General features: G+C 39.3%; 2 protein-coding genes across 2 annotated transcripts in view; one reads left to right on the plus strand and one right to left on the minus strand.

The window, feature by feature from the left end:
* The window catches only part of nt5dc1 (5'-nucleotidase domain containing 1), a 105,051-nt gene that overhangs the window by 641 nt on the left and 78,690 nt on the right, over nt 1–25,720 (plus strand). Inside the window, exons 2-6 of the mRNA XM_084737124.1 lie at nt 2,929–3,020; nt 5,894–5,965; nt 6,085–6,194; nt 6,327–6,406; nt 6,490–6,571. Coding sequence (XP_084593250.1) covers nt 2,929–3,020; nt 5,894–5,965; nt 6,085–6,194; nt 6,327–6,406; nt 6,490–6,571 — 436 coding nt within the window. The remainder of the gene's footprint in view (nt 1–2,928; nt 3,021–5,893; nt 5,966–6,084; nt 6,195–6,326; nt 6,407–6,489; nt 6,572–25,720) is intronic.
* col10a1b (collagen, type X, alpha 1b) lies at nt 6,682–12,982 on the minus strand. Its single transcript, XM_084737123.1, has 3 exons — nt 12,834–12,982; nt 12,158–12,290; nt 6,682–9,093 (listed from the first exon to the last, which is right to left on the minus strand). Exons 2-3 carry the CDS (start codon nt 12,273–12,275, stop codon nt 7,235–7,237), a joined length of 1,977 nt encoding a protein of 658 aa, XP_084593249.1. The 5' UTR covers nt 12,276–12,290; nt 12,834–12,982; the 3' UTR covers nt 6,682–7,234.

Consider the following 25,720-nt stretch of genomic DNA (forward strand, 5'->3'; position numbering starts at 1 on the left):
TGTGTGTGTGTGTGTGCGTGTGTGTGTGTGTATGTGTGTATGTGTGTGTGAGGTGATGCGATGCTCCTGATGCTGCTGCAGTCACTCTGCGTGACTCACAGGTTGGACGTCGGCGGTGATGATCATACATGTCTTAAAATCCTCCGCGAGGCCTATTTTGGCGAACAGCATCTGCTCACATCACAGTGCATGTGTTACTGTGAACATCTGCAATCACCGCAGACTCACAGGGCACAGCTGGATTCTGTGACACTGAGTGACAACACATACATGACTGCTGAATCCCAGCCAATCATCAGGGCTTTTACAGGCCTTGAGTTCATTTGTGATCTTCTCTCCCTCGCATGTCACATGTAGTCTGGAATATGGAGCCACAATGAAGAAATTCTCAGTTGATTGCCTCTGATGACAGGATTTATTTGACTAATTGGTCGATGTCATTGGAAAAAAGACTTGTCCCTGTGCAGATGCACTCATGCAAATTGTTTCTCTTAAAATCCAGTGTGTATTAAAGACCTAGATCAGAGGTCTGCAGAGGTTTGGGATCTATAGCAAGCTGAGGGAGACTCAAGACTAGCCACAAAATTTAGAGGAAAAGGTGCCGATTTGTAGATGTACGGTATGAGGCATGTTTTAGTTGATGAAATGTGAACATTTTTGGTATACATTGTAAAAAGGAAAAAGTTGGGAAAATTTAAAATTTTAAGGCAACTTAGTTTTTGAGTTTTGAGCCTGACTCAAACCCTTAAAGGGATAGTTCACCAAAAAATGAACATCCATTTATTAACTACTCACCCTCATGCCGATTGAAGGTCGGGTTTAGTTTTTTAGTCCACAAAACACTGCTGGAGTTTCACAGGAAAACTCCTAAGACAAACACCCAAAAATGGAAGTGAATGGTGACCAGTTTTCAAATGGGAAAAACACAACAGAATAAAAACATAAAATGCCTTCATACTGCTTGTTTGCTGTAATCCAAGTCTTCTAAAGCTCCAACATGCCAAGTTGACTAAAAAAAATGTTATTTACACCATGTTTTCAGCCTGAATCTTCATGTTCACATGCATGTGCACACTGTCTGAACTGGATGTGTGTATTATGACGGTGTGCAAACAGCATGTTGGGGCTTTACGAGACTTGGATTACGCCAGACAAGCAGTATGGAGGCATTTTATGTTTTGTTTCCAGTTGTTTTTAACATTTGAAAACTGATCACCATTCACTTTCATTGTTTGGGAGATTCTGCAACACTGTTTTCCTGTGAAGCTCCAGCAGCGTTTTGCAGACTAACAAAATAAACTTGACCCTCAATTTGCATGAGGGGGAGTAGATGATGACTGAATTTTTATTTTTGGGTGAACTATCCCTTTAAGATTTAAAAACTTTTTACCATCTAATAATGTTTTGTTGAGATTGCTGCTAGGTAGTACACTGACTATGAATAAGTGCCTCAAACAACCGCATTTAAAAAAAAAACCCAAGCTCTGATAAACCAGAACACAAAGTTGGGACTATCTTATTTAAGAGTTTGAGAGGAATGAAACAGAGTTAAAAAGAGACGAGCAGTATGGAGGCATTTTGTGTTTTGTTTTTCGAGTGTTTTTTTTGTTTGAAAACTGGTCACCATTCACTTCTATTATTTGGGAGATTCTGCAACACTGTTTTCCTGTGAAACTCCTGCAGTGTTTTGTGGACTAAACCTGACCTTCAGTCGGCATGAGGGTGAGAAGATAATGACTGAATTTTCTTTTGTGGGTGAACTCTAAGTTAACTCGCCTGCCTGCATGCACAGAGAGCAGTATGCACCCTTTAAATCAGGTTGTGGGTTGTCAGGTTGCAGTGACAGATGGATTGAAATCGTACCTAGTATGTGTAGATTGTGTTTCATAAACAATTTGTCAATTTGAGTGATGTTGGACAAACCTACAGAACTTCTCCCTGTGTTTCCCTCTATGATGACTGTTCGTATGAAATTTAAGAGCCATGTAAATTACAGAAGTTTCCATTAGGGCAGCACAATTAATCACAGTTGCATTAGAACTGCAATATGGCGAAATTGCAGAACCAGAGCCGAATCACAATTTTTTGAAAAAGGAAAAATGTGTGAGAAAACAACATTATAATGAGGTACTGTAGTGCTGCACAGATGCCCTGGTCTAAAAACCTTTTTCTCCAGATGAAGGAAAACACGTTTGTTTAGTTCAAACCTCAATAAATTTCTCATCATCACAAGTTTTTTTTTTTTTCAGCGAACATGAATTGTAATGCAAAACTGATCATTTCCACTAATCGTATCGCATATCACAATTGCAATTTCAGTCAAAATAATTGCAATATGACTTTTTTTTTTTTTTTACCAAATTGTGCAGCACTAGTTTTCGGGGAGAAGCAACAAAACAGATGGATGCTGGGATTGTTAGCAGGTCTGCACTGCCTCTAAGGAAGGCTGCTCAATATGGACAGAATCAAATCTCACAATACATTTGACCAAATACCTCGATATTGCAGCAATATTTTAGGGATGACTGTTGGTGCTTTCAGAAAATATTAACTGAGAGATGTTTGCTAAATAATCGTCAGTAATGTGGATATAATCATTAGTAAGTTAGTAAAAGTATACAATAGAAGAGCGTGAACATTCTGCTAACTTCAAAAAATACTGTACATCTCTTTGCTGTTGTGCAGCCTTTACAACCAGAAAAGGAAAACACATATGCCATATCATGATATAATAATATGAAATATTGTCCAGTCCTGATGTTACTGGTGATTACACCTTCAACCAGAGCAAGAGGAAATGACAGGGAAAGTCACCCTGTGTGCAGTGTTTAGTTGGAAGAAAAACCTGTCTATTCTTGGCATTTATTAACACATGGTTGTTGTCCTTGTTGCAGTAAGTGATTTCATCTCCTCATTGTGTGTTTGCAGCTGATCTATGAGAGCTTTGCCAGGTACCTGGTGGAGCATAAAGGCTATGACAAGGACCTGCTGCACCTAACCCCCGCTACCTGGGATTTCTGGTGAGTCAGCAGCAGCAGCAGCAGCAGTTCTCCCAGCCAGCCTAGAGGAAAACTATAATAAAGAGGTGTAATGATGAATATCAGATCATCTTTCAGGGATGTTAAGATTATATTCATGATGATGCTGGTGGTTATAAATACAGCCTTTGAATCACAGTGTACCAGCCTCTACTTCATCACTGCTAAATGTGTCAGTGGGCCATTACACAACCCAAATCCAAGTAAAATCAATATTCACACTGTAATGTGGCTCCATCAGCACTCCTGAAATCTGTCTCTGTCATTTTAATATTCTTACTTACAAACTTTTAGTACACAGAGACATATTAGAGAATATTTGTGAGAATTAGGACAAATGTGAAAAATGGATAATACCATCACTCTAATTCATTTTTTTGGTTTAAAATGTATTCTTTAATAATAATAATAATGATAATATTATTTTTATATAGTCTCTTTTAAAACAGAGTTTAAAAAGTGCTTTTACACACAAAGCAAAAGAGCAGCATTCCCGGGAAGCAAAATAGCAACAGAAGGCAACACAACAAGGTAAAACAGGAGCAAGAAAACATTAGGCTAAAACTAAAGTAAAACTACGACACAAGCAAAAGACACTAACACATAGTAAAATAAGACAAAACAGAAGAGGAAAATAAGAAAAACATGATAATAAGAATAAGTGAAAATAGAGTGAGGAGAATACAGAGACATTACATGATGTTGTCTAGTCAATATGAAAAAATAAAAGGAATGAAATAAGACAACATCACGCAATGACAATATAAATAAGTACAAGTAAAAGAATGAGATTAATTCTGTAAATATATTATTATTTATATGTTATTTATAAAATGTTTTCACAATGAATTCACAACTTCATTTTATTTTTTTAATTTTAAATTGTGTTAAATGCATTTTGGTTTACTTTAATTTTTTTTTTTTAATTTCTAAATTTGCTCTGTGCTAGAAAGCAGCCTTGTCCCAGACAAGAATTCACAACTTCAAACAACTTAAAAATGTGTTAAAAGCTTTCAAAATCTAAAACTAACAATACCCGCTGATAACATAGGTATAAAAATGTGTTATTATAATCATCTTCGTTTTAAAATATATTTTTTCATGAAAATGTTGGCCCTTAATAGTTGTGTTGCATTTCTGTGAACATCATCAGATTTTTATAAAAACATGATTTAATCAGGCACTAAAAAGGTTAGCTACACCCTAAGGACCCCTGTCTCAGTTCCTGGTTTAAAATAAGATGGGAATACTGCTCAAGCACTGGTAAACCTAGCAACGCTAAAAAATAATAAAAAGCTGCTCACTACGACTATGGTGTCAATAAAAAAATTTAACATTTTGTCAACTCTGTCAGATTTTCCATCTGACGGAGCTTCTGTTTACATTTATTAAAAAGTGTAATCACTAAGATGTTGACCCATTGTGAGGTTTAATAGCAAGAGTTTGATCTTTTAAAATATATTTTCCAGCATAGTTAAAGAGCAAAAATCAAAACCCCTTCTAAAGATGTTTTTGTCCCAATTCTCAAGAATTAGTGACATGTTATTACTACATAATACATAATACTGTATCTCCAAAACCTTGATAAACAGATGTAAAGTTTGGCTTGCTTTTTAGGAAATGCATATATTTTCCCTAAGAAGCAAGCAAGACCATATCTCTGTATATCAATGCAGATGCAGTATTATGTATTATGCAGTATTTATATATGTGCACATGTAGCCTATAAGTGTTCTGTTATATGTCTCTGCTGAAATATATGTACAGATTTTGGAGCAACATATGCTGCCATCCAGACATCTTTTTCAGGGATGTCCTGGCTTATTTCAGCAAGACAATGCCTAGACACATAATGCACATGTTACAACTGCATGGCTTTGTAGTAAAAGATTTAGGCTTCTCCTGTTGAAGATGTGTGGTGCATTGTGAACCGCAGAATACGATGATGGACACCCGGGCTGTTCAGCAACTGATGCTGAATATCAAACAAGAATAAGAAAGAATTTCACTTCAAATACTTGAACAGTTAGTGTAAACATGCTCCTGTCCCAACGTTTTTGGAAAGCATTGCTGGCGTCAAATTTAAAGTCTGTGTATATTTACCAAAAACAATAATGTTTATCAGTTTGAACATTCAATCTTGTGTCCTTGTTCTGGATTCAGTTAAATATGGGTCAAAAATAAACAAAATATGTTACAATTCTAATACAGAGCAACGGTCACCATTAAAGAATATTTGACTCATGCACGATGTTGGGTGAAGGGGTCAATGCCCCCAAAAATATCGTACATGGCCGAGACCAAGACATGTAAAAAACAGACCATAAACAAGTAGTTTCTTCTAGTTTGGGTGTCACCTGGTCATCCCCTTCCTACAGGGTTAATGTACCCCTCCCCAACCCCCCACCCTCAAAATCATAGTCAATTAATCAATCCTAATTCACCCGATACACATGCCTTTCTTTGGCAGGCTGCTTAGACCTTGTAACGTTCTGCTCATCTGAAAGTGTGGATATTCTGTAGTCCACACACAGCTTATATCCTCCAAATTTAATCCAAATATCGATTTACCAATAAAAACATGTAAACATAGCTTTGGAGTTGTTTGAGAGGTTTATTTCTTCTCTTTCATTGGAGCTACCCGCAGGCTATCAGTTTTTGTGCTAAGTTAGGGTTAAACATGTCCATCTGTGCTGCACACTGTGATGAAACTGGTATTCTCAACTGGATTTTGGATAGATGTACTAGTAAAAATGTTGATTTTCACATTTTATGTCAGCCAAAATGATCTGCAGTGACTCAGCTAGCCAATGCCTGTTCATACTGCCTTCATAAACTGTGAACTGTGTGTCCAGTTTTAAAGGGCTAGTGGTGGACCTGGATGATGGAAACCTTGTGAAGCTGGCTGAAGATGGAACTGTCTTGCGGTATGCTCTTGCTGCATGAATCAATTTTGATCTGCTTCCCAAAACGTCGCAAGCTCTCTTTGTTTTCACAGACCTTTAAAATGGAATGATAAAATATGTTTTATTTCTTTCCTTAATAGAGCGACACATGGAACCAATGACCTCAGCACAGAAGAGATCATCAAACATTATGGTCCAAAAAGGGAGTGGAAGCACTTCAACAGCCTCAATACCTCCTTCACAAGATCTGGTATAATGTTTATATCCATCTTTATTACCTACACTGTAGGCTCATAATTAAGATAATGTGCATTATCTGTGATTTTTTTTTCACATTACCTGTCATTAGAGTTAATTGTATCTTTTGTTTTGGCCTTTGCAGCAAAATACTATTTCTATGACAACTACTTTGACCTACCTGGGGCTCTGCTCTGTGGGAGAGTTGTGGACATGTTGCATAAGGTAATATCTGAAAGTATGGTTTTGTTTTAGTTGAGATTTTCACATTTTCGCATATTAAAATGTGACTTTGTTTTTGTGAATAGCGAGGAAATGAGGTGAATTCCGACTTCTGGAAAGACATGGTTGCTGCCATTGACCACAATTACAACACATCTGCATTCAAAGGTACGCTTTTTCCAAAGCAGCACGCATTTTAGTTTATCTCTAATGTCTTTTTGTCAAGAACCCATAGTGTAAAGAAGAACAACACACACACAAACAATACACAGAGGATATTTTTCTTTTTCAAACTAGAACTTTTATTCTGTGTTTTGGTCAGGTCAAAATGCTGTTTGAATTTCTCATTCTGTGTTGTTTTGCTGATCACAGTGCTTGTGCGAATGTGCTGATCTCTAATAACATATAGTACAACAGTTTTGCGTGTCTTGTATGTATATTACAGGAAAATTCTTAAACAACAGACATTAATAAAAACAAACACAAATAAAGACATGCTGTAAATGTTACAGGCAGTTGTGAAGCACCACTTAAGATATCTTCCAATGTTGTTTCATGTTTCTTAAAATTGCAAAGGCACACATGGTGAACTGGGGAAAGAGATCCATTTGAATACATTTTGACAATTTACTACGCATTTATACTTCTGTCATTCAAATAATTTCTTAGCAGATTTTATTATAGCAGAGATTCCAATGAGGCAGTTAAACTTACAAAAATTACATATTTTTAATTCACTTTACATTCTCAATTTGATTTTTTGTAAACTGATCTGTTTCTCTGAATAGTTCAATGTTTGTATGGTTTTGAGGTTTTTTTGGATTTGTGAAATCACGTTGAGGCAATCAAGAACCCAGAGAAAGAGCAGTGAACATTATCTGCTGCAAATATACCATTACTCTCCTCATCAGGGACCTGGACATAGACTCTGTCACCGGGTTGCAGCATAAGAACAGCACTGCCAGACATCTGATCCAGGAAGCCCTTGTTGTACTCATCATAGGTGAAAACGACTGGCTCCTCATTTTTGTAGAGGGCCACCAGGGCATTGGCACCGTTGACATGCATATGATAGCTAAAGTAGTAGAGACCTGCGATCTGGCAGGTGAACACACCACTGCTGGCATCATAATGGTTCTCCCCATTGTACAGGACCTGGCTGAACACAAGAGGGGTTGCAGCTGGAGGGTAGGCTGTGGTCAGCACAGCACTGAAGGCGGACATTGGGGCCTTCACCATCTCATGGGACATGTAAACCTCATGGGACTTGATGGGCATGCTCTTCTCATGGTGGTGGTAAACCACCTCTCCTGGTGGGCCAGGTGGACCAGGAGGACCGACGGGACCTGGGAGACCATCTTGACCTCTGGCACCTGGAATTCCAGGTGGACCCTGAGGACCAGAAATTCCCTTAGCTGTCAAGCCAGCTGGGCCAGGTGGGCCTGGAAGACCTGGGTGGCCCTTAAAACCTTGGGGGCCTGCTGGACCAGGGGGACCAGATGGTCCCATGGGTCCTGGTCTTCCGCTTTCACCACTTTTTCCTGGTGCTCCTGGGCTGCCTGTGTGTCCTTTGAGTCCTGGGGCGCCACTTGCACCTGGAATTCCTGGGACACCAGTGGGACCTGGGGAACCCTTTGGACCTTGAACACCATTATGACCTGGAATTCCTGGAGGACCCACTGCTCCAGGGGTACCTGGTTTTCCAGTGAAGCCCTGAGCTCCCTGCTCACCTTTGGTTCCTCTTGGGCCTGGGGCACCTACCATACCAGTATCACCTTTGGGTCCTGCTGGGCCTCCCTCACCCTGGAATCCTCTTGCACCCTGTGGACCAGCTGGACCTATAGGACCAGGAGCACCTGGCTGACCAGTAAAACCAGTTGGGCCTGGCTCTCCTTTCTGACCAGTGGTTCCTGAAGTACCGGGGGATCCTCTGGTGCCTGGAATTCCAGGCTCACCTGTTTTGCCAACACCTGGCATGCCAGGGGAACCTGGCTGACCTGCAGGACCCTGTGGACCTTTAGGTCCCATAGGTCCAGGCACACCTGGGGTACCATTTTGGCCTGGTTTTCCTGGTGCTCCTGTGCCTGGAGCACCAGTGTGACCCTTTGCTCCAGGCATGCCCATTGCGCCGGGACTACCATCTCTTCCTGGAATGCCAGCTTTGCCAGGTTCTCCAGGATAACCAGGGGCACCAGATTTACCAACTCCAGGTTTGCCTGGCATACCAGCTGGGCCCATTGGTCCAACTGCACCTGGTGCTCCTTGAACCCCTGGAACTCCAATACCTCTCTCTCCTTTCAGGCCAGGAATACCGGGAACACCAGGATGTCCCTTCAGACCAGGCTCTCCTCTTGGTCCCATTGCTCCAGGGATGCCAGATGGTCCAGGTTTTCCAACAGAAGAAAGTCCAGCAGGTCCAGGTATTCCAGGTGTACCAGGTGCACCTCTGTGACCCATTGGTCCAGTTGCGCCAGTAGCACCTCTCTCACCTGGGATACCAGGGGCACCTGGTTTTCCAGGGCCACCTGGGGCACCAGGTTTACCTGCTTGAGTATAGCCAGGGGGTCCGGGAGGTCCTGGGGGGCCTTGGGGTCCACTATGTCCTACACCGCTCTTTCCAGGAGGTCCAGGTGGTCCCATTGGTCCTGGCTCACCTGGAGGACCTTGAGCACCGGGTGCTCCTGCAACAGCTGTGGAATACATAGATACATAAGTACATAAATACATAAAGACAGAAACAGGTGATGGAATTACTCAGGACATACGATGCACACATCATGATGTCACAGGTACCTTTGTTAGATCACTTTGGTTCAGAGAGATGTGTGTAGTGGACATAGTGAACTATCAGTCTGTTGCACTAATTCATGAGCTTGAATGCAAAAAGGTACTGCACAGTATTGCATATGATGTTGAAGATGCATATAGGAAATACATATACAAGCATACATTTGTTACAGACAAGAATGTTCATAGTTCTCTGCAAAGAGATCACTAACTGAAAGAGTGCACACGAACAATACATTGCTTCACTTTGAAGAGTTTCTCCCCACATTCTTTGACTGTTTGTGGCTTTGCAATGCATAAGGTAAGATGCTGCCTTGGTCCTTGAATAACCCAAGGTTTGGTACTCTCAATAAGACCACAACCTGACATAAAAGACTACTCCCTATGATTGTAGGGTGGCTTGTGGGGACAGCACTCCCTTTTTTCCCAGGATAGTCATCACAGCACCACTGGTCTGAGGTGATGTTCTCACCAGGCTTCCGTCTGCTGGCATGGGACCTGTCACACAACCTTCCTATGCATCTCAGTTTGATTCGCCCGCACTATACTGCACCCCTCAATTTCCTGCATTGGCCATGGGCTGTGAATGTATAGTTAGTGGTCTGCAAGTTGTCAACATCACATTGCAGTGTTTCCTGCCACATAGCATAAAGTTTATGGGAAAGGTCAAATGAGTGCATGTATATGCATTAAATTGTTGTATAAGGTCAGTTTGTTATTTTACTTATGCCAATATAAGAATGAACCTACCCTGTAAAACCAACATGTGGCAGTGGAGACATTGCTTTTTCTGTCTCTTGTATGCTTTTATTGATATTTAAGAGTAGAGAGATAACAGAAAATAAGTGGTCAAAGAGATCAAGGCCGGAGTCCAGGGAACTCAGTACCCAAACACATAGGCCAACTTGGACCCAACACACCATTGTAGTTGTCTTCTCTCTTTATTTATGAAAGCCTATGAAATGCAACATAAATGCTGCCATTTTATATCTTCTACTACTTAGGTTAAATGCGACTTGCATAGCACAAATGTGAAATTAAATGCATGTCTTATTTCAGCTTAAGGTCACAATAGAAATCTTAGATATTATTTATTCATTTCCAAGCTGACCTATTTAAGATAAATCGGTAACTATATTAAGAATATAGGTACCTTTTAGATATTGCAATAAAAATATTTAAAAAATCAAACAAAAAACTCATCTGTCTCTGGCTCTAACATTAAAAAGGCATCAACAATAAAGTCCAGGAACTGTGCGCAAAGAGCATCTGTGATGAAATAGCCATCACACTTCCTTCCCGTATGCATTATAATTCTGGATGCATCATTGCCAGAAGAGGATGACCTGCAAAGAATCCAATCCAGCAGTGTTGGCTTCTCTTCTCAATCGTTTGTTGTGTTTAGAGAAGAAAAGTGTTTTGACAGGCCTGTCATTTTAAAGCCACATGAAGCCGTGCCTGAAACCCCACGAGGCATATTTGCGCCAGAACTGGACTTTGTGGCAGCCAGAACCACCACAAAGTGGAGGTGATGATGCTGGCCGTAGTAGCTGACCCAGGAGATGAACCATGTGTGACCTGTTCACACTGCAGAGTACTACTCTGTGTATATGCAGTGTTGCACCTCCTGTATGTCCATTCCTAATTTTATTTCCTTTGATAAACACCCCTTAAGCTGGAGTTTATTCTGTAATTCTTCTCTTACTCCCTGTCCTCTCTAATGGAGACACTGGCAGAATTATCTCGGCTACAGAGTGATGCTTCAGTGAATTTGCAGCGGTTTTTATTTGTTAGATTTACCGTTTGAACTTGTGAGGTTGTTTCTCTGCAGCCTGTGTTGTTTTTTTCATTCTAATTGTGTGGTGTGATTTTAATACCACAATGCAGTTTGGTAGGGCGTGCCTGCAACGTGGTAACAACATCTGTTTTGGAGATTTGTCAAATTTGAACTCTCATTTTCAACTTTTTTCTTTCTTCTATTTTTATGTGGAGCCGCGCAGTCAAACCACATCAGAGGCTCCTCAAAAACAAATAAATTCTCAACTGTCAAACGCCGCATTTGAATCATTGTTTAGCTGGGATATAAAATATAGTGTTATACATCATCCTGGTGAGTTACATCACCACCGCTGTTTTGGGGTTATTTTATGACACATGCAAAAGTGACAGTTTCCTTCTTTAACCTTTATTCATCCAGAGCACAAGTGCTCTTTTACAGCTATACCCCACCTCACAGTTATATACAGTTACACACATTCACAAGTTGAGCCAGGTCAACCACAGCCTTCTGCTCTAAGCCAATGAGACGTTGCACTGGCCCTGCTGGTCTTGGATTGAGCACCTTGATGATGGTTAATGAAGGAGGGCAGCGTTTTTAACAGATGTGTATCAGTCAACAGTCTGCCAGTTTGCAAAAGAGTCATGTGTCTTATTCGTCAGGTTCTTTAAATGATGGAGTAAGCTGCCATATTTCCTGGATTTGCAGGTTATGATTTTCAGATCAGTTGTAGGCTTTTCCTGTGGGTTTGTTTTGGTTCTAAAACATATTCGCCGTGTGCCTGCTCCTTTGCTTTTTCAGCATCACGACTTCTAATTAAAAACTCTGTAAGCATATGTCCTAGAAATCCAAACAGAAGTGTAACTTGAGGCATCATCTGGTGCTATTTTGCAGTTTCATTTGTCTAAATTTGTTTTAATTGTTGAACAAAACAGATGGATTATGGGGGCCGATACAGTCTGAGAGCAGTTTTACTCTGCAGTCTGCACTGATTTGAAATTAACAATGGGCCTGGCTGGAGCTGCATTATTCTATCAAACTACATAAATAGATGCAGGCATCTTTTCTATTCCTGCTTATTTTCCCCAGATGAATTGGAACCATCTGTATTTGTGCTAATTTCACCTCATCGCAAGATAGATTTTTTTTTCTGTGAACTACCTCTGTGAGAAAAGACACACATGACTCACCATGACTCTTGGTGGGGTAGGGAGTCTTGGCGACTTTTGGCACGTGGTAGTACCTATCAGGGGTGGCCTCGGCGAGAGCGAGGAGGATGAGGAGAACACTTGTTACCCTCAGGTCCATCTTGTGAAGCTAAACCTGCAAAAGACAGAATCCGGTCATGAGATGAAGCATCGTTGCAACGGCAATCAGCAAACAGAAAGACCAGAGGACCAGTCTGAGGGTGGCACAGCACCTGTGCTGACACTTGACACTGACAGTCAAATGCAGTGCTGTTGGTGCATCAGTTCATCTAACAGTTAGAGAGAGGAGATAGCTGCAAATACATCTGATTTTTTCATTTCTAAACTGGCAGATCATACTTTTCTCTCAATTTTTCCTGAAGTGAAAGCTGTGCAAATATCCACCTGTAACAAAAGATTTTTTGTTTCTGTGTAATCAAAAACTTGTTGCAGTCTTCCCCCAAAGTTCTTAGGCAATGGAATCAAGCAAGCTCTCTCGTTTAATCTAAAAACAAACAAAATCTCTCCCAGAGTAAACCACATGGCTCATTACTCTACACTGCAGTGCCGGCAGCCGTCAGTGCTCCATCAGCAGTCCTCCCCTCAGTGACAGCAAAGGCTGCACTCTGTGCGTGCACTAACCTGAAATCAGGAAAAAAAAAAAAAAAAGCCACCTTACCGGGAAGGTTTACGCTCCAAAGAAACAAGGGGGTGTCGGGAGAGTTGCTGTCCTGGCCGCTGCGCTGTTATATCCTTAGTTGTGGAGTCTGCCTGTCTGAGTGGCAGCCGCTGCTTCCCAGGGCGCTGGGCTCAAGGTATTTATACTGAGAAGGGCTCCAGCATCGTGGAGGGATCTACCTCACGTGGAGGGCCCTCCCTGCTCTGATGTCATCTTTAATGACGGGTGCCATGTCCTCAGGAGGCTTGTCACTTCAGGGTGACGGTCCTGCCTCTCTGTCTCTTCATCTGGTTCCCTCTGTCTGTACGGAGCAGCAGCAAGGGGAATCCTGTCAGATTCCCTTAAGGGTGACATTTCCATAACTTAGTTTCTTGATTTATTTCTTGGATGATGTGCAGTTATATTTATGGCACGTGGTTGTGCACCTCTTGAAGTTAACATTCACATGCACTGTGTTTGGGCTTTCTGACAGATGACTCAGGATGGTTAGACTCCCCGTCTTAGTGTCCGTTTTTAGCCTGGATTTGCACCTGCTGCTGCACAAACACAGGAGTTTATAGCTAAAAACATCATGTTATTGACTAAGTGGCTTGTGACAGGATGTTTTTCTGGAAAAGTAAAGACTGCGCACGTCTGACAATATTTTCATCCTGTCTGAAGACTCTTTAAATTGGTTAGGATGGGAAAGGATACATGTGCCAGACAGCTATTTTCTGTCAGTTTGGTTAAATCTAAAATTACACTCAGATTTCAATGGCTGCTGGAAAGTTACGGAAATTCATTTTTATCTCTAATTTCTGGGTGTGATAGACTTGAGTGAAATTTAGACGCTTATTTAAACTCACCACCAGCTTGATTTATGTTCAGATTTACATTTCACATGACAAAGCCTATCATGATGCTGGCAGGTTGGTGTCTGCGTATTGTCTCTGTGATTTTTACAAACTGGTGTGTGGTTTGCCGCAGGGATGCACAGTACAGTTTTGAGACACCAGGAGGCAGGAGTGAGGTTTGGTTCTGAGCTGCTACCTGCTTCATCCTCACTCTGAGGAGCCTCTGCTCTGCAGCTGAGACTCACTCAGTTGCAGCAGCAGTAGAGAAGCATGGGACGATGCACTGGAAGACTGACAGTTAATGTGTGACAGCACGTCACCCTCTCATCAAGGGCTTTAAAAATCTCCAGCAAGTATTTTTATATGCTTCAGTAGTAAACAGAGCTGAAATATAAAAGCTAACGTAGTCGTGTGTTTACATGGGATACAAACATTTCTCACTTTGTCACTTTCAGACATAAATATCAGAATGTGTCATCTTTCACTAGAATTATATTATTATAAAATAATGATTTGATTGATATCAGTATTGATAATTGAGAGTTTTAGGGGTGTGCATAAGACTGACATGACAGTGTTATAACTGTGACATGACACCTGTCATGAACAATAAGGGCTCTTTATGAATGTCATGTTTTTTTGTGCCATTTGGTCATTTCTAGTGCAAAGTTGACACAGGTCTTTGTTATGAAACTTTACATTAATTTAGACAGTAATGTCTGTGTTATTACAACTTGACATCAATCAGTGCAACAATGTCTTTGTTATGGCAACTTGGCATTATCCAATACAATGATGTCTTTGTGGTGACAACTTGACATTAGCCAAGACAACAATGTCTATGACAACTTGACATTAAGCAAGACAACAACATCTAAGACGTGACATTAACCAAGATAACAATGTCTTTGTTATGATAACTTGACTTTAACCAAGACAATAATATCTATGACAGCCTGACGTTAACCAAGACAACAATGGGTATAATGATGTAACATTAGAAAAGACAACAATGTCTTTGTTATGACAACTTGACATTAACCAGCATACAATGTCTTCATTATGTCAACTTTACATTAACCAAGACAGCAATGTCTATGACAGCTTGGCATTAACAAAGACAACACTTTCTTTGTTATGACAACTTGACATTAACCAAGACAACATAACCTGTCATAAAGATTCTATAGGACTAATTATCAAACTTAAAGAAACTATTTAGCTTCATGTGTTAACATCACATTACACACTGCAAAATCTTTGTCTTAAGGTTTTTTTTTATTATTATGATTAAAAAGAAATCCACCTATAGGATGAGGATATTTGTTTCATATGAGGAGGTGTGTATAACACTGACATGACATTGGCATAACCATGACTTGACACCTGTCGGAGTCTTTATGTCAATTATATCTTTTTTAATGTAGGATTCAAAGACATTCTCAGCTTTGCATTGAAACATTCACAAATATTGTTTCATCTTTATGATACGTGTCGTGTCATGGTTATGATGATGTCATGTCAGTCTCATGCACACCCCTTCAAATAACATGTTACAGAATACTCCACATGTCTGATACAAATCAACTTGTTTCAAAAGACCGTCTTAATTCCCAGGAGAGAAATTCACACGTCACAGCAGCAACAGAAACTGGTTAGAGCACCAAGAAACAAAATAACTGAAACATTATTAGAAAACAGCAATAAAGTTTGAAAGGAATCTTGAAAATAAGTCTTGATGTCTGAATGTGAGATCAAATTGCTTTTGCATTGCAAAAAGGATTTAACGTGGTGATCCTCATCAACCTCACGTCTACAGTATATAACAGCCCCGATTGGCCAAGCTAGGGTGTAATATATCTCTGGTTTTGGACGAGCCTTTCCTTCCCTTCCCTTTGCCCGTATCAATTAAACTGCCAATGTCTCAGTGGCCTCAGATGAGTGCTCAGTGAGCCGTGGGCATCTTTGCTAAACTCTTTGAATTAAATGACAGAGTAGTGCGGGGGTGGAGTTGACATTTAACAACTTTCTAAGTTGCAGATATGCCACTGCATCTCACCATGAAAGTGGCTGTGACCACAGTGAGGCACGGCTGCTTTTTAATTCATTTGGATCTCGTGTTTTTTTTCTTCTTTTTTGGTGTGTCAGAATTAATGCCTGCGTATCTAAATCTGGCCTTTGTGAGGTTTAATGTAAAGGGCCACTTAGATCCATGCCGTTTCGGGGTAATCTCGCACTGTGTTTGGCAAAACGCAGTCACAGTGTATAAACATGTAATTATAATGGACTCTATGGAAAACAGTACAGACAGAGCATGATATAGAGTTCTTCACAGTGTATTCAGACACTTCCTGATGGCAGGGTGGGTGGTATTTCTGGGAAGGGTCTGCAGTAACCATTGTTTTGCCCCCTCCAAACATACCGTGCTGCTGCACCCCAGACGTGACTTAATACTCCTTCAGTGGCTTTAATTAACTCTGGTGATGACAGGGATTGTCCCCCAACATGCACAGCCTCTGTTTTCCACATTATTGAAACAATGTGCTAAAGACATATGTGTGTCTAACTCAGGGGTCTTAAGTGTTTTTCAGGCCGGGGACCCCTTAGCTGATAGAGAGATGGAGCAGGGACCCCTAACTACATATATTGCATTGAATAATTTAAAGTCTTTTTTTTAAGGGCTGCCCAGTAGTAGCTGCTAAGTCAGGAGCAGTGGAAGCATGGCTATTGTTGGTTTCACCTCTGGTTTTTGAGGTGGTGGGTATGTCAAAGTCTCTTGCTTGTGAAGTTACAAAACAACCAATTGTAGAAAGGGCTGCACAATTGATCGCAATTACAATAAAATCACAATATGGCCAAGTGCAAAATCCAAATGCTGTTCTGTTGTTGCAGCCTGTATGCAGCATGAATGCTACACTGTAAAACAACAAGTTTTGGACATGGCCAACAAAATATTAGCCTGCAGTTCATCACATGGTAATTCAGAAGAAGTGCCATATATAGAAAACTTCTGACCATCTCATTATTAGAGATTTGGTCATTATTAGGACCTTATATCATTCATGTCTGGTCTATGGCAGCCTGATCAATTTCTTATGTGGCCCCTAATGAAAAATAATTGCCCACCCCTGATTTAGGACATCCCAGACCCCCTGTTGAAGAGGCCTGGTCTAAATGATTCTGAAGGAATGTATTTTGTACCCTGCTCATCCATGGAGAGAAGCTCAAACATGACCTTTGTTTTCTGAACTGAACTGTGTTTTCAACTCATGAAATTGTCACAAAATTGAATCTGTAGTTTCATGTACATGAATTTTCCATTTTTCCTAACACTCATGATGCTATTTAAACTAGAGCTGCACAATGTGGTAAAAAAGTTATATTGCGATTATATTGACTGAAATTGCAATATGCCATATGATTGGTGATTGGTGATTTTGCATTACAATTTTCATTTTTATTGAAAAGAAAACCCTATTAAAATCATGAGGATGTGATTTTTAGTCTGCACCAAACAAACATGATCGCTTTCATCTGGAGAACAACTCATCTCTGCAGCACCAAAGTACCTCATCATGATGATGTTTTCTCACACACTTTTCCTTTTTTGATATTGCACTTGGCCATATTGCGATTTCGATAATATTTCAGTTACTTAGACAGGCTGAATTCAAACTGACGTATTATCCACTGCCGTTCTCATTCCATGGTCAAGTTAGCAAAAGTAAACAGGCAACACCTTTTTACACTTTCAAAATAAAGCTTGCCGAGACTGACATTCCAGGTCAAAGTCGCAGTTTCGTTAAGTTTATTGACCTTAAAAAGCAGTCTTGGTTTGGGTAAAATAACTACTTCTTTTAAACAAATCAACACTGACTATAGATCTCACACAGGAACTGAGCCCCAGTCTGTTTTTAACCCATCTTGGCCAGCATGGGGTATTGGGCACTCCGATACCACCACACCAGATACAACGGCACAAAAAGTAGCCGTTTTCGACACAAGATATTTGTTAAAACATCTACAGAACGAACATGCTGTAGAGTTCATGGAGTTTGCTAATTCTTACCTTCTTTTGTTCAGCTGTCATTATCAGCAAGAGACTCATCATCCACTAATTACTGCCCAACTTCAAAAAAAGCTCTGTTTAGCAACTGTCTTCAAAATTGTTGAACAGTCCATGTAAAACTGAAGTGCACCTGCAGACTGCAGCCACTGTCAGATAAGTTCTGCTGGTGTAACCTAGTTGAATGCCTCTTCTAATTAATCTGAAGACAGAGAAAAAAAACATACCTGCCGCCACTCTGATCTGTTGAAACAAAGTAAAAGCTGCTGATTTCAACTCAGACTCTCTTTATTTGCCAAGAGAGGGCTGGACCTATACCTATATTCTATAATTCATTTATCGACACTTCTTGATGAACAGGAATAGCTAGTTGTAACACTTTACTTCAAAAAGTATATACTTTTCAGTCATTCTGTTGTAAATGTTCTTTACCACTTTCATATGCATTCCAGTCCAGGGTTTTGAAAGCACAGTTTTCAATTTCATATGTGAGGAATGTTACTTTAAATGCTCACATTGTGCTGTGTGCAGTTTTCAGGGCCTCTATTAATTTTGGCTCAACATCTTATTTTATTATTGATATTTTATTTTCTTATGGCACCAGCTCGATGAGCAGGAACAACTTCATTTCTTTATTTTTTTACTTTGTATGCAGAAGAGCATTAATGTTGCAGATATAAAACTCATGAATATAAATCATTATATACAGTCTCTAGAAGTGTATGATTCAACTCCCCGTGGTCTAGTGTTAAAAAGCAAACAAAATAAATCATTATATTAAATCACAGAAGGGCGATTTAAAAAAAAGTTTGAAAAGAAGGGCTAAAAGTTAAAAAGTTAAGAATCGCGATAAATATCAATTTGGCACAAGTATCATGGTAGTATTGAACTGAGATAGCTTTATTCATGACACATATTCATGTACATTTTTCTGGATCATATTGCATTTTCTATATTTTTATCTCATGCCTGAATAATAATTGTTATTTTGCACTCAACTGCTGGAAACAATGACTTTTAAAATTGCTCTCTAATGCATAATCTGTCCGAGTGACAAGGTTAAAGTTCAGGGGTCTGCAGCCAAAAAATAATAATCTGTCTGGAGCCAGAAATATTAAAGTCTCTATCTTTCTCTGAGACTTTTCTTTTTTGGATTGGGCATACATAGCTACCTTAGAGGGACTTTATGACTAGCCACTGATACATTTAAAAAGGCACCAAGATGGGTATAATTCACATTTTATTTTTGACGAAATATCAAAGCTTCTAAAAATAACTTTATGTATGAGACGTAAACAAAAAGCAGCTTCTCGTTTCTAGCTGACAGCAGTGGATTTTGTTGGTTAAAATAATGACTCACAAACAGATTTCGTAAGTGTGGCTGGTCTGATCTGATCTGATCAGAGCCTCCTGCACACCTTCAACATGGAGAGAAATGCAAAGCTAACAAGCCTAGTTATGGTTGCTAACCTATGATTGGACAGGTACTATTTGGAGGTGGGGTTTAGCAAATAATTGGAGAATTAAGAATCACTTTAGGCCTACAACAATGATAAATAAAAATGAAAATGTTTAATAACTTATTTATTTCAGTGTAATTTTTTGTCAAATGCCACTGAAGAAGAGCTACATGTGGCTCAGGAGCCGCAGGTTGCAGACCCCTGTTATAGGTCAAGATTGACACAACTCTGACAATAAAACAAAATATAGGAATCCATACATGAATTGTTCCTGTATGAAAACATAATGTATAAAAGGAAACACCTGAAAGAGCTGTATATTCTGAGTGTCTTGATAACCTTGTGGTCTAAGAACAACATAACTCTAATGTTACTGTTTTGTTTCTAGTTGGGATGTACAGTATAGATCCTCTTATCTGTATTTGTACACCTTGCTTCATATATATTTTGGTTTTTGGAGTGTCTTGTCTGGTCCCAGAGATTTGAGGATGACATGGAGCTTCGGAGAAAGGAGAAAATAATTGCAGGTTGATGTGCCTGTGCCAGCAGGGAAGAGTGGAAAGCAGGATCTAAAGATAGAGTGTTTGAGCTGGGAAGTGACGGTGCCTCAGATTTAACGTTTTAATAAACCAAATATGCCACTAAGAGGCACTTAGAGCTTTATGAATGGAAGGACTGAAGCTGGACCTCCTGGCTGAGTGTTAGCTGCAATTACAGGCACCCAAAGACAAAAATCATGGTTGGAAGTTTGACCATCTGTAATTCAGAATAGCAACCAAAAGCCCTCACTGCATCCCTCTGGATTTTCTTTTCTTTTTTTTTTTCTTTTTTTTTTTTGTCTTGACAACATCTTGCCCGAGTCATTATGAAATTATGGAAAGGTTGGTTTCATGGCATAGTCGAATTAAAGCCAGAGACGCAGAATTTGAAATCAGATTGTGCTCTCATTTTAGGCTTTATTTTAGGAGCAGGTAATGGCTTACTTTAAAGCCAATTATCTTAATCAAAGCTGAGTAAGTGCTATAATGACCAGTACTTTTCATTTTTACCGTACCTCCCTCACCAGCTCGTAATCAGCAGCTTTTTCAGAGGTGCTGTTGCAATCTGTCTGTCCCAGCAGCTGAAGAGGATCTTCAGGGCTCTTACACAAGAGCACAGTTTGCTCTTTGATATGTTATAATATGATGCATGTATTTAATCTGGCCTGGGGGAGATAAGTACTGACAAAAGGCAGTGAAACATTATCAGATGAGTCAAAAATATAACTCATTACATCATTAAATGGAAAAAAGTTAAATAACTATAACAGAAGTGGAAAAAACAAAAATAGACTTTTTTTATTTAAGCTTCAGTCATTTGAAAAAAAGAGAAAAGTTTAGCTTCACTAGCTAATTTTTCTAGTGAAACTTGTTACAGAAGCTAAATCATGTTATGTGACAGGCCAACGCAACTCTGAGGTTTTGAGTTTAGTTAGTTTGTCATTATGAGAAGCCGGACATTAAATCACACATTTACAAATTGTCAAGGAAACACAATAAAGTCCATAACTTATTTCTGTTGTGGTGCCTGATGAAGACAACAGACATGCACTTGAGGTGGAGATAAAGATAATGAAAATAGAAGTGTGGGCTGTGGATGAAGTTTTTCACTGCTTACCATAGAAAACACTACATTTACTGTGCACTATTTTATTTGAGTGTCCAAATTTAGAATTTCTACAATTGTATAGCAGCCATTCTTTAGTGAATTATCCTACCAAAAAATATATGTGTATATATATATATATATATATATATATATATATATATATATATATATATATATATATATATATATACACACACATATATATTGAGGTGACATAACCTTCAGTTCTACCCCTGTATGTGGTGTCAGCTCCATCAGTTGGCTGTCAACTCCCTGCATAGAGAAGTTAAAGAAGAGTGTTTTTGTTTAACTCATTAAATATATGTTCATAAGCTTTTAGACAATATGTTTGCATCAACATAAAAATTCATGATACATCATTAAATATTCCCTTCAAGATGATCTTTTATATTATGATACTATGATTGTGTTTGATGGAGTTGATAAAATTCAAGTCCTCACCTAAATGTTATTTAATAAAAAATGTAATCAGGAGGATGGCCCATTACAAGATTTAATCGCCAAGAGTTGGATCTTTTAAATATATTTTATAATCGAAGAGTAAATATCAAACCCTCTCAAATGACGATTTTGTCCCAGTTCTGGAGAATGAGTGATAGATGTATTTAGTGTACAGTGCCCTCACATGGGATGAAATGGAACACAAAAAGTGTGGCATGGTCCATCGTTTTTCCAACCTACTTTAAATAAAACTGCAACCACCTCTGTATGACAAAAGCCTTGGCAGCCGTCTTCTATGCTTGACCCAAACTGTTAACTCATAGCCAAGTTCCTCACAATTAATGTTTCATATTACTGAACACCAGGCACCCAGTGAACATGCAGCTAGGAAGCAGAACGCTAGCTTGCAAATTCTTCAAGGTATCCACGTAATTTATTATTATTATGCAACACAGGGTTGCACAATGAAAAGAAAGTTTTAGTCCCTTCATGCTATGTATACTCCCAGGAAATAGTTCTGTAGTGCATTTTTTTGGATTTGGGTCAAATTGAATATACATCGAAACAAGATGGCGATGATAATAGGGTCGACATCGTCACATTAAAAGTTTGACATCTGGGATTTATTGTCCATCAGCTGGATCACTGATGTAAACACATCTGGAGTCATTCCATGTTGCATCCTGTCAGCTCGGAGCATGGCCCGCCTGTCAAGTGCGACACCTTGATCAGGAGCAGGTTGCTGTAAGATGTGGCACAACCGTCCCAATTTGTCTGTTTCATTTTCCCATCTAGACATTGTCCAGAAGCAGACTTGAATTCAATTTGGGTTAGCATGGGTTACCCTCGCTCTCCTCCTCTCCTCCTGGGGTAGTCGGTGGCGGTGCATCCCGCTGAAACAATAAATTTATTAAATTCAGTTTGCAGGACCCGCATAAGTGCGGTTTTCATGGGAATACAGCCATTGAGGCTTTTGTCATACTACCGTGTTGATAGACGAGGCATGGGTACGTCCATTGTTTTTTCCAACCTACCATGCTCCCTCCTGTCTGACAAAACCTTTGATGAGTTAGTGTTTCCATTATTCAACAGCAGACACCCACTGAACCACTGAACACACAGGAAATAGAACGTTAACTAACTCTTGTCTCATTTGTGGTCTGCTAAACAGTAAATTAATCAAATTCAGTTTGAGGGATGTACGTGAGCGTGAGGTTGGAAAAATGTATTTTATGGAAGCAAAAATTGCTTGTGATGATGATTACTAAGTGTCAGAAAACTCAATTTACTGCTCACTGTAGAGAAAACTATTGAGTGTTTGTTATATAAGGAGCAGTGTATGGGTGAGCAGCAGAGAGAGATGTCGGGTGGACGTGGTGACAAACAGAGTGCCATTTAGTCCCATTATATTGTAGAGAAGACAGACATCTACACGGTTGATATCTCCAAAACTCTGCAACTCACACCAAAAAAAGTCTAGATGGATGAACAGAACTACAGGCCAGAAAAATGTGTGTTTTGCTTTGGGGGTGAACTGTCCCTTTAAAGGCTGGTGCCCAGTGTGTTCCTCAATGAGTCTGTCAGTTGCTCCATTGAACACACACACACACACACACACACACACACACACACACACACACACACACACACACACACACACAAAACGTCACCCTGATTCAATCATTGCACTGGACAGGCATGGACATGCCCATCTTGTTATCATATAAGCATTTAGAAAATTAGAAATGTGTTGAGGACAAGGAAATGTTTTATGTGGAAAAAGCATATAAATGACTAAATGTACGTCAAGACCAAAATAAATGGACCTTTGGCAACATTTGGCAGTTTCAGAGCTCCTCATCATCCTATTTGCTTGTGTATTCTGAGATGATTGGCGTATTTCTTCTATGACATTCTTCTTTAACATTCTTGCAGTTTTACAATGAGAAGTGACATGTTTCCACACTGAAGGTTTGCTGACCGCTGCGTCCTGTCAGACTGCTCCGAGATCAGAAACAAGTCTATGTTACAATGTCCAGCTGGAATCAGAGAATTTTGTTTGTTTTTCATTAAAAAGTACTCAAAGCGATTAATCGATCATCAAAATAGTTTAATTTAGTAATTGCGGCTATAGGGAGAGATAATTTAGTTAGGGTATTTTAAGAGACTTATTAACATTATTCTGTTACATATTAGCCATTCTTGAGAATGTAGACAAAAACTGTCCTACCAAAAGTAACTTTAAAATGATTAATGACTCTAATTCCATTTTTGTGTGTGTGTGAAAATATGTTCTTTAAGGATTTATATATATGAAATATCTGTAATTAATGAATTGTTTTAGTTTGCTTTTTAAATTTCTAAACTTGCTGTGTCAGAAAACAGCCTTGTCTCAGACAAGAATTCACAACTTCAAACAATTTAAAAATGTAATAAAAACTAACAAAACATACTGATAACATAGGTGCAATTAAAATCATCTTTGTTTTAAAATAGAGTTTTTGTTAAAATGTTGGTCCCAGATTTCTGTCAGATTTTTATAAAAACATGATTTAATCAGGCATAAGAAGTGTTAAGTGTAAGAATACTGCTCAAGGACTGGTAAACGTCCTGCTTTTCAACAAAGAAAATGAAATATTTATATCAGATGTGTTTCAACCATAACATGTCAACTCTGTAGTCCTAAATCAAAGCTAAATAAGAATTATGGTTTAAAAATGTGTATTTTGAGTAACATTAAGAGACTCTGAGACACTTTAAAAAATAAAATGGCTGCTCACTATGACGCTGCTGTGAAATGAAAAGTGGAACATTTTTTCAGCTTCGTAAGACTTTAACTGATGATGGACTATCTTGATAATGTGATGGAGTTTAAAATATATTTTCCAGCATAATTGAAAAAAAAAAAAAAAAAAAAAAAAAAAAAAAAAGTTTTGTCCTAATTCTCAAGAATAAGTAAAAGAATCTCCAGTCTGTTATAAATCTGGCATCAGCATTAATGTAACTTGCATGCAAATAAATGAATGAATATACAAATCAAGCGAAGTGTACCTTAAAAACACATGAATCATTAGCTAAACACCAACACACCAAAACACCGGTGCCTCCATCACCCAGACTGATAACCTGTGACACTGAGAGGGGAGAGAAGAAGGACTGGTCTGCCTGCTCGCCACTTTGCTAACTGCGCCGAGAGCTTTCAAGTGTGGCACCAGCGTGCGTTCACGCCCTACGCAGTGACGTAATGACCCTTCCTTCTTTTTCATTTGCCTTTGGTATGTTCCTCCTGCCTTTTCCAGTCCCTGGTCCTCCAGTGTGTCTGGGTAGCACAGAGGACTCAGGCCCACTGATTGACTGACTGACTGACTGACTGACTGACTGACTGACTGACTGACTGACTGACTGTGGAGGTGGTGTTAGTGGTGAGAAAAGGTGTTGGCGGCCAAACCCAACGTCTTAAAAAGCTCCGACGTTTTTCGGGAAGGAGCCCCGGTGTTTACTCAAAATAATTATGGTGCACAAAGACAAAAATAGAGAAAGCAACGCTGGCAGCTCCTGCAGACAGAAAACATTTAAGTGTCATTTACAGTTTTTCATTGATTTTGAGACACTATGGAAACTTGAACTGAGACATAGACAGGGAAAATGTGATGGAGTCAATCTTTGGTTCAAGGGTGGGGACATACTGACCTGCCACAGAAAGGACACATTTGATGGAGCTGTTGTTGTGTTGTTTTCAGATTCCTTTTACATTCCTTTTACATTCCTCTTTGACTGTGCCGACTGAACCTAAGGTGACAAGTCCAACACATGTTGTTCACTTGAGAAAGTCCACTGTCTCCAGACCTTTCTCTGAATTCAAATGAAGGCAAATGGATCATCAGCCTGCTGCCACAAATGTACTCTCATTAAAATCAACTGAAAATAAATGTAGATGAACATATATTGTATATCATCCTCAATTTACTGTATGTTTAAAAGGCTCACGACTTAAATCTCAAAACTCAGAGCAAAGGTGTACTCATACGGCATACAACAGCTGGCCTAACAAAATCAGTTCAAAATTCAAACTGAATTTGAATTCATTTTATAAATTCAGGCCATGTTATACACTCATATCTAAGCAAAATCAGTTAATTCCACTCAGCACAGGTTTTAATCCATCCTTCACACGTCTGCAGCCCTCACCAGTAGCATTTCAGAGACGTTTGTGGTGGTGATTATGTTTACTTGCTTAGATTTTGTTGATTAGGTCCTCTGCCATGGATTAGTACACTATGTAGTTAAATAGTTTATTTTCTGTCAGTCGTGAGTCTGCATGGGGTCTTTTATTTTGAAAACTGAAATTTCCTCTACTTTTTCTGTGTCTGACTTCCTGTCCGATCATTTGATTGATGCAGCATCCATCTATAATTGACT

The sequence above is a fragment of the Lutjanus erythropterus genome, chromosome 15 (assembly GCF_056507025.1).
Source record: "Lutjanus erythropterus isolate fLutEry1 chromosome 15, fLutEry1.hap2, whole genome shotgun sequence".
Lineage (NCBI taxonomy): Eukaryota > Metazoa > Chordata > Actinopteri > Lutjaniformes > Lutjanidae > Lutjanus > Lutjanus erythropterus.

What these genes read in the sequence shown, in the direction of transcription:
- col10a1b (XM_084737123.1), bottom strand. Translation starts at nt 12,275, where the DNA reads ATGGACCTGAGGGTAACAAGTGTTCTCCTCATCCTCCTCGCTCTCGCC. An exon ending in CTACCCCACCAAGAGTCATG is followed by an intron (nt 9,094 to 12,157) that starts GTGAGTCATGTG and finishes TGTATTCCACAG; the next exon opens with CTGTTGCAGGAGCACCCGGT.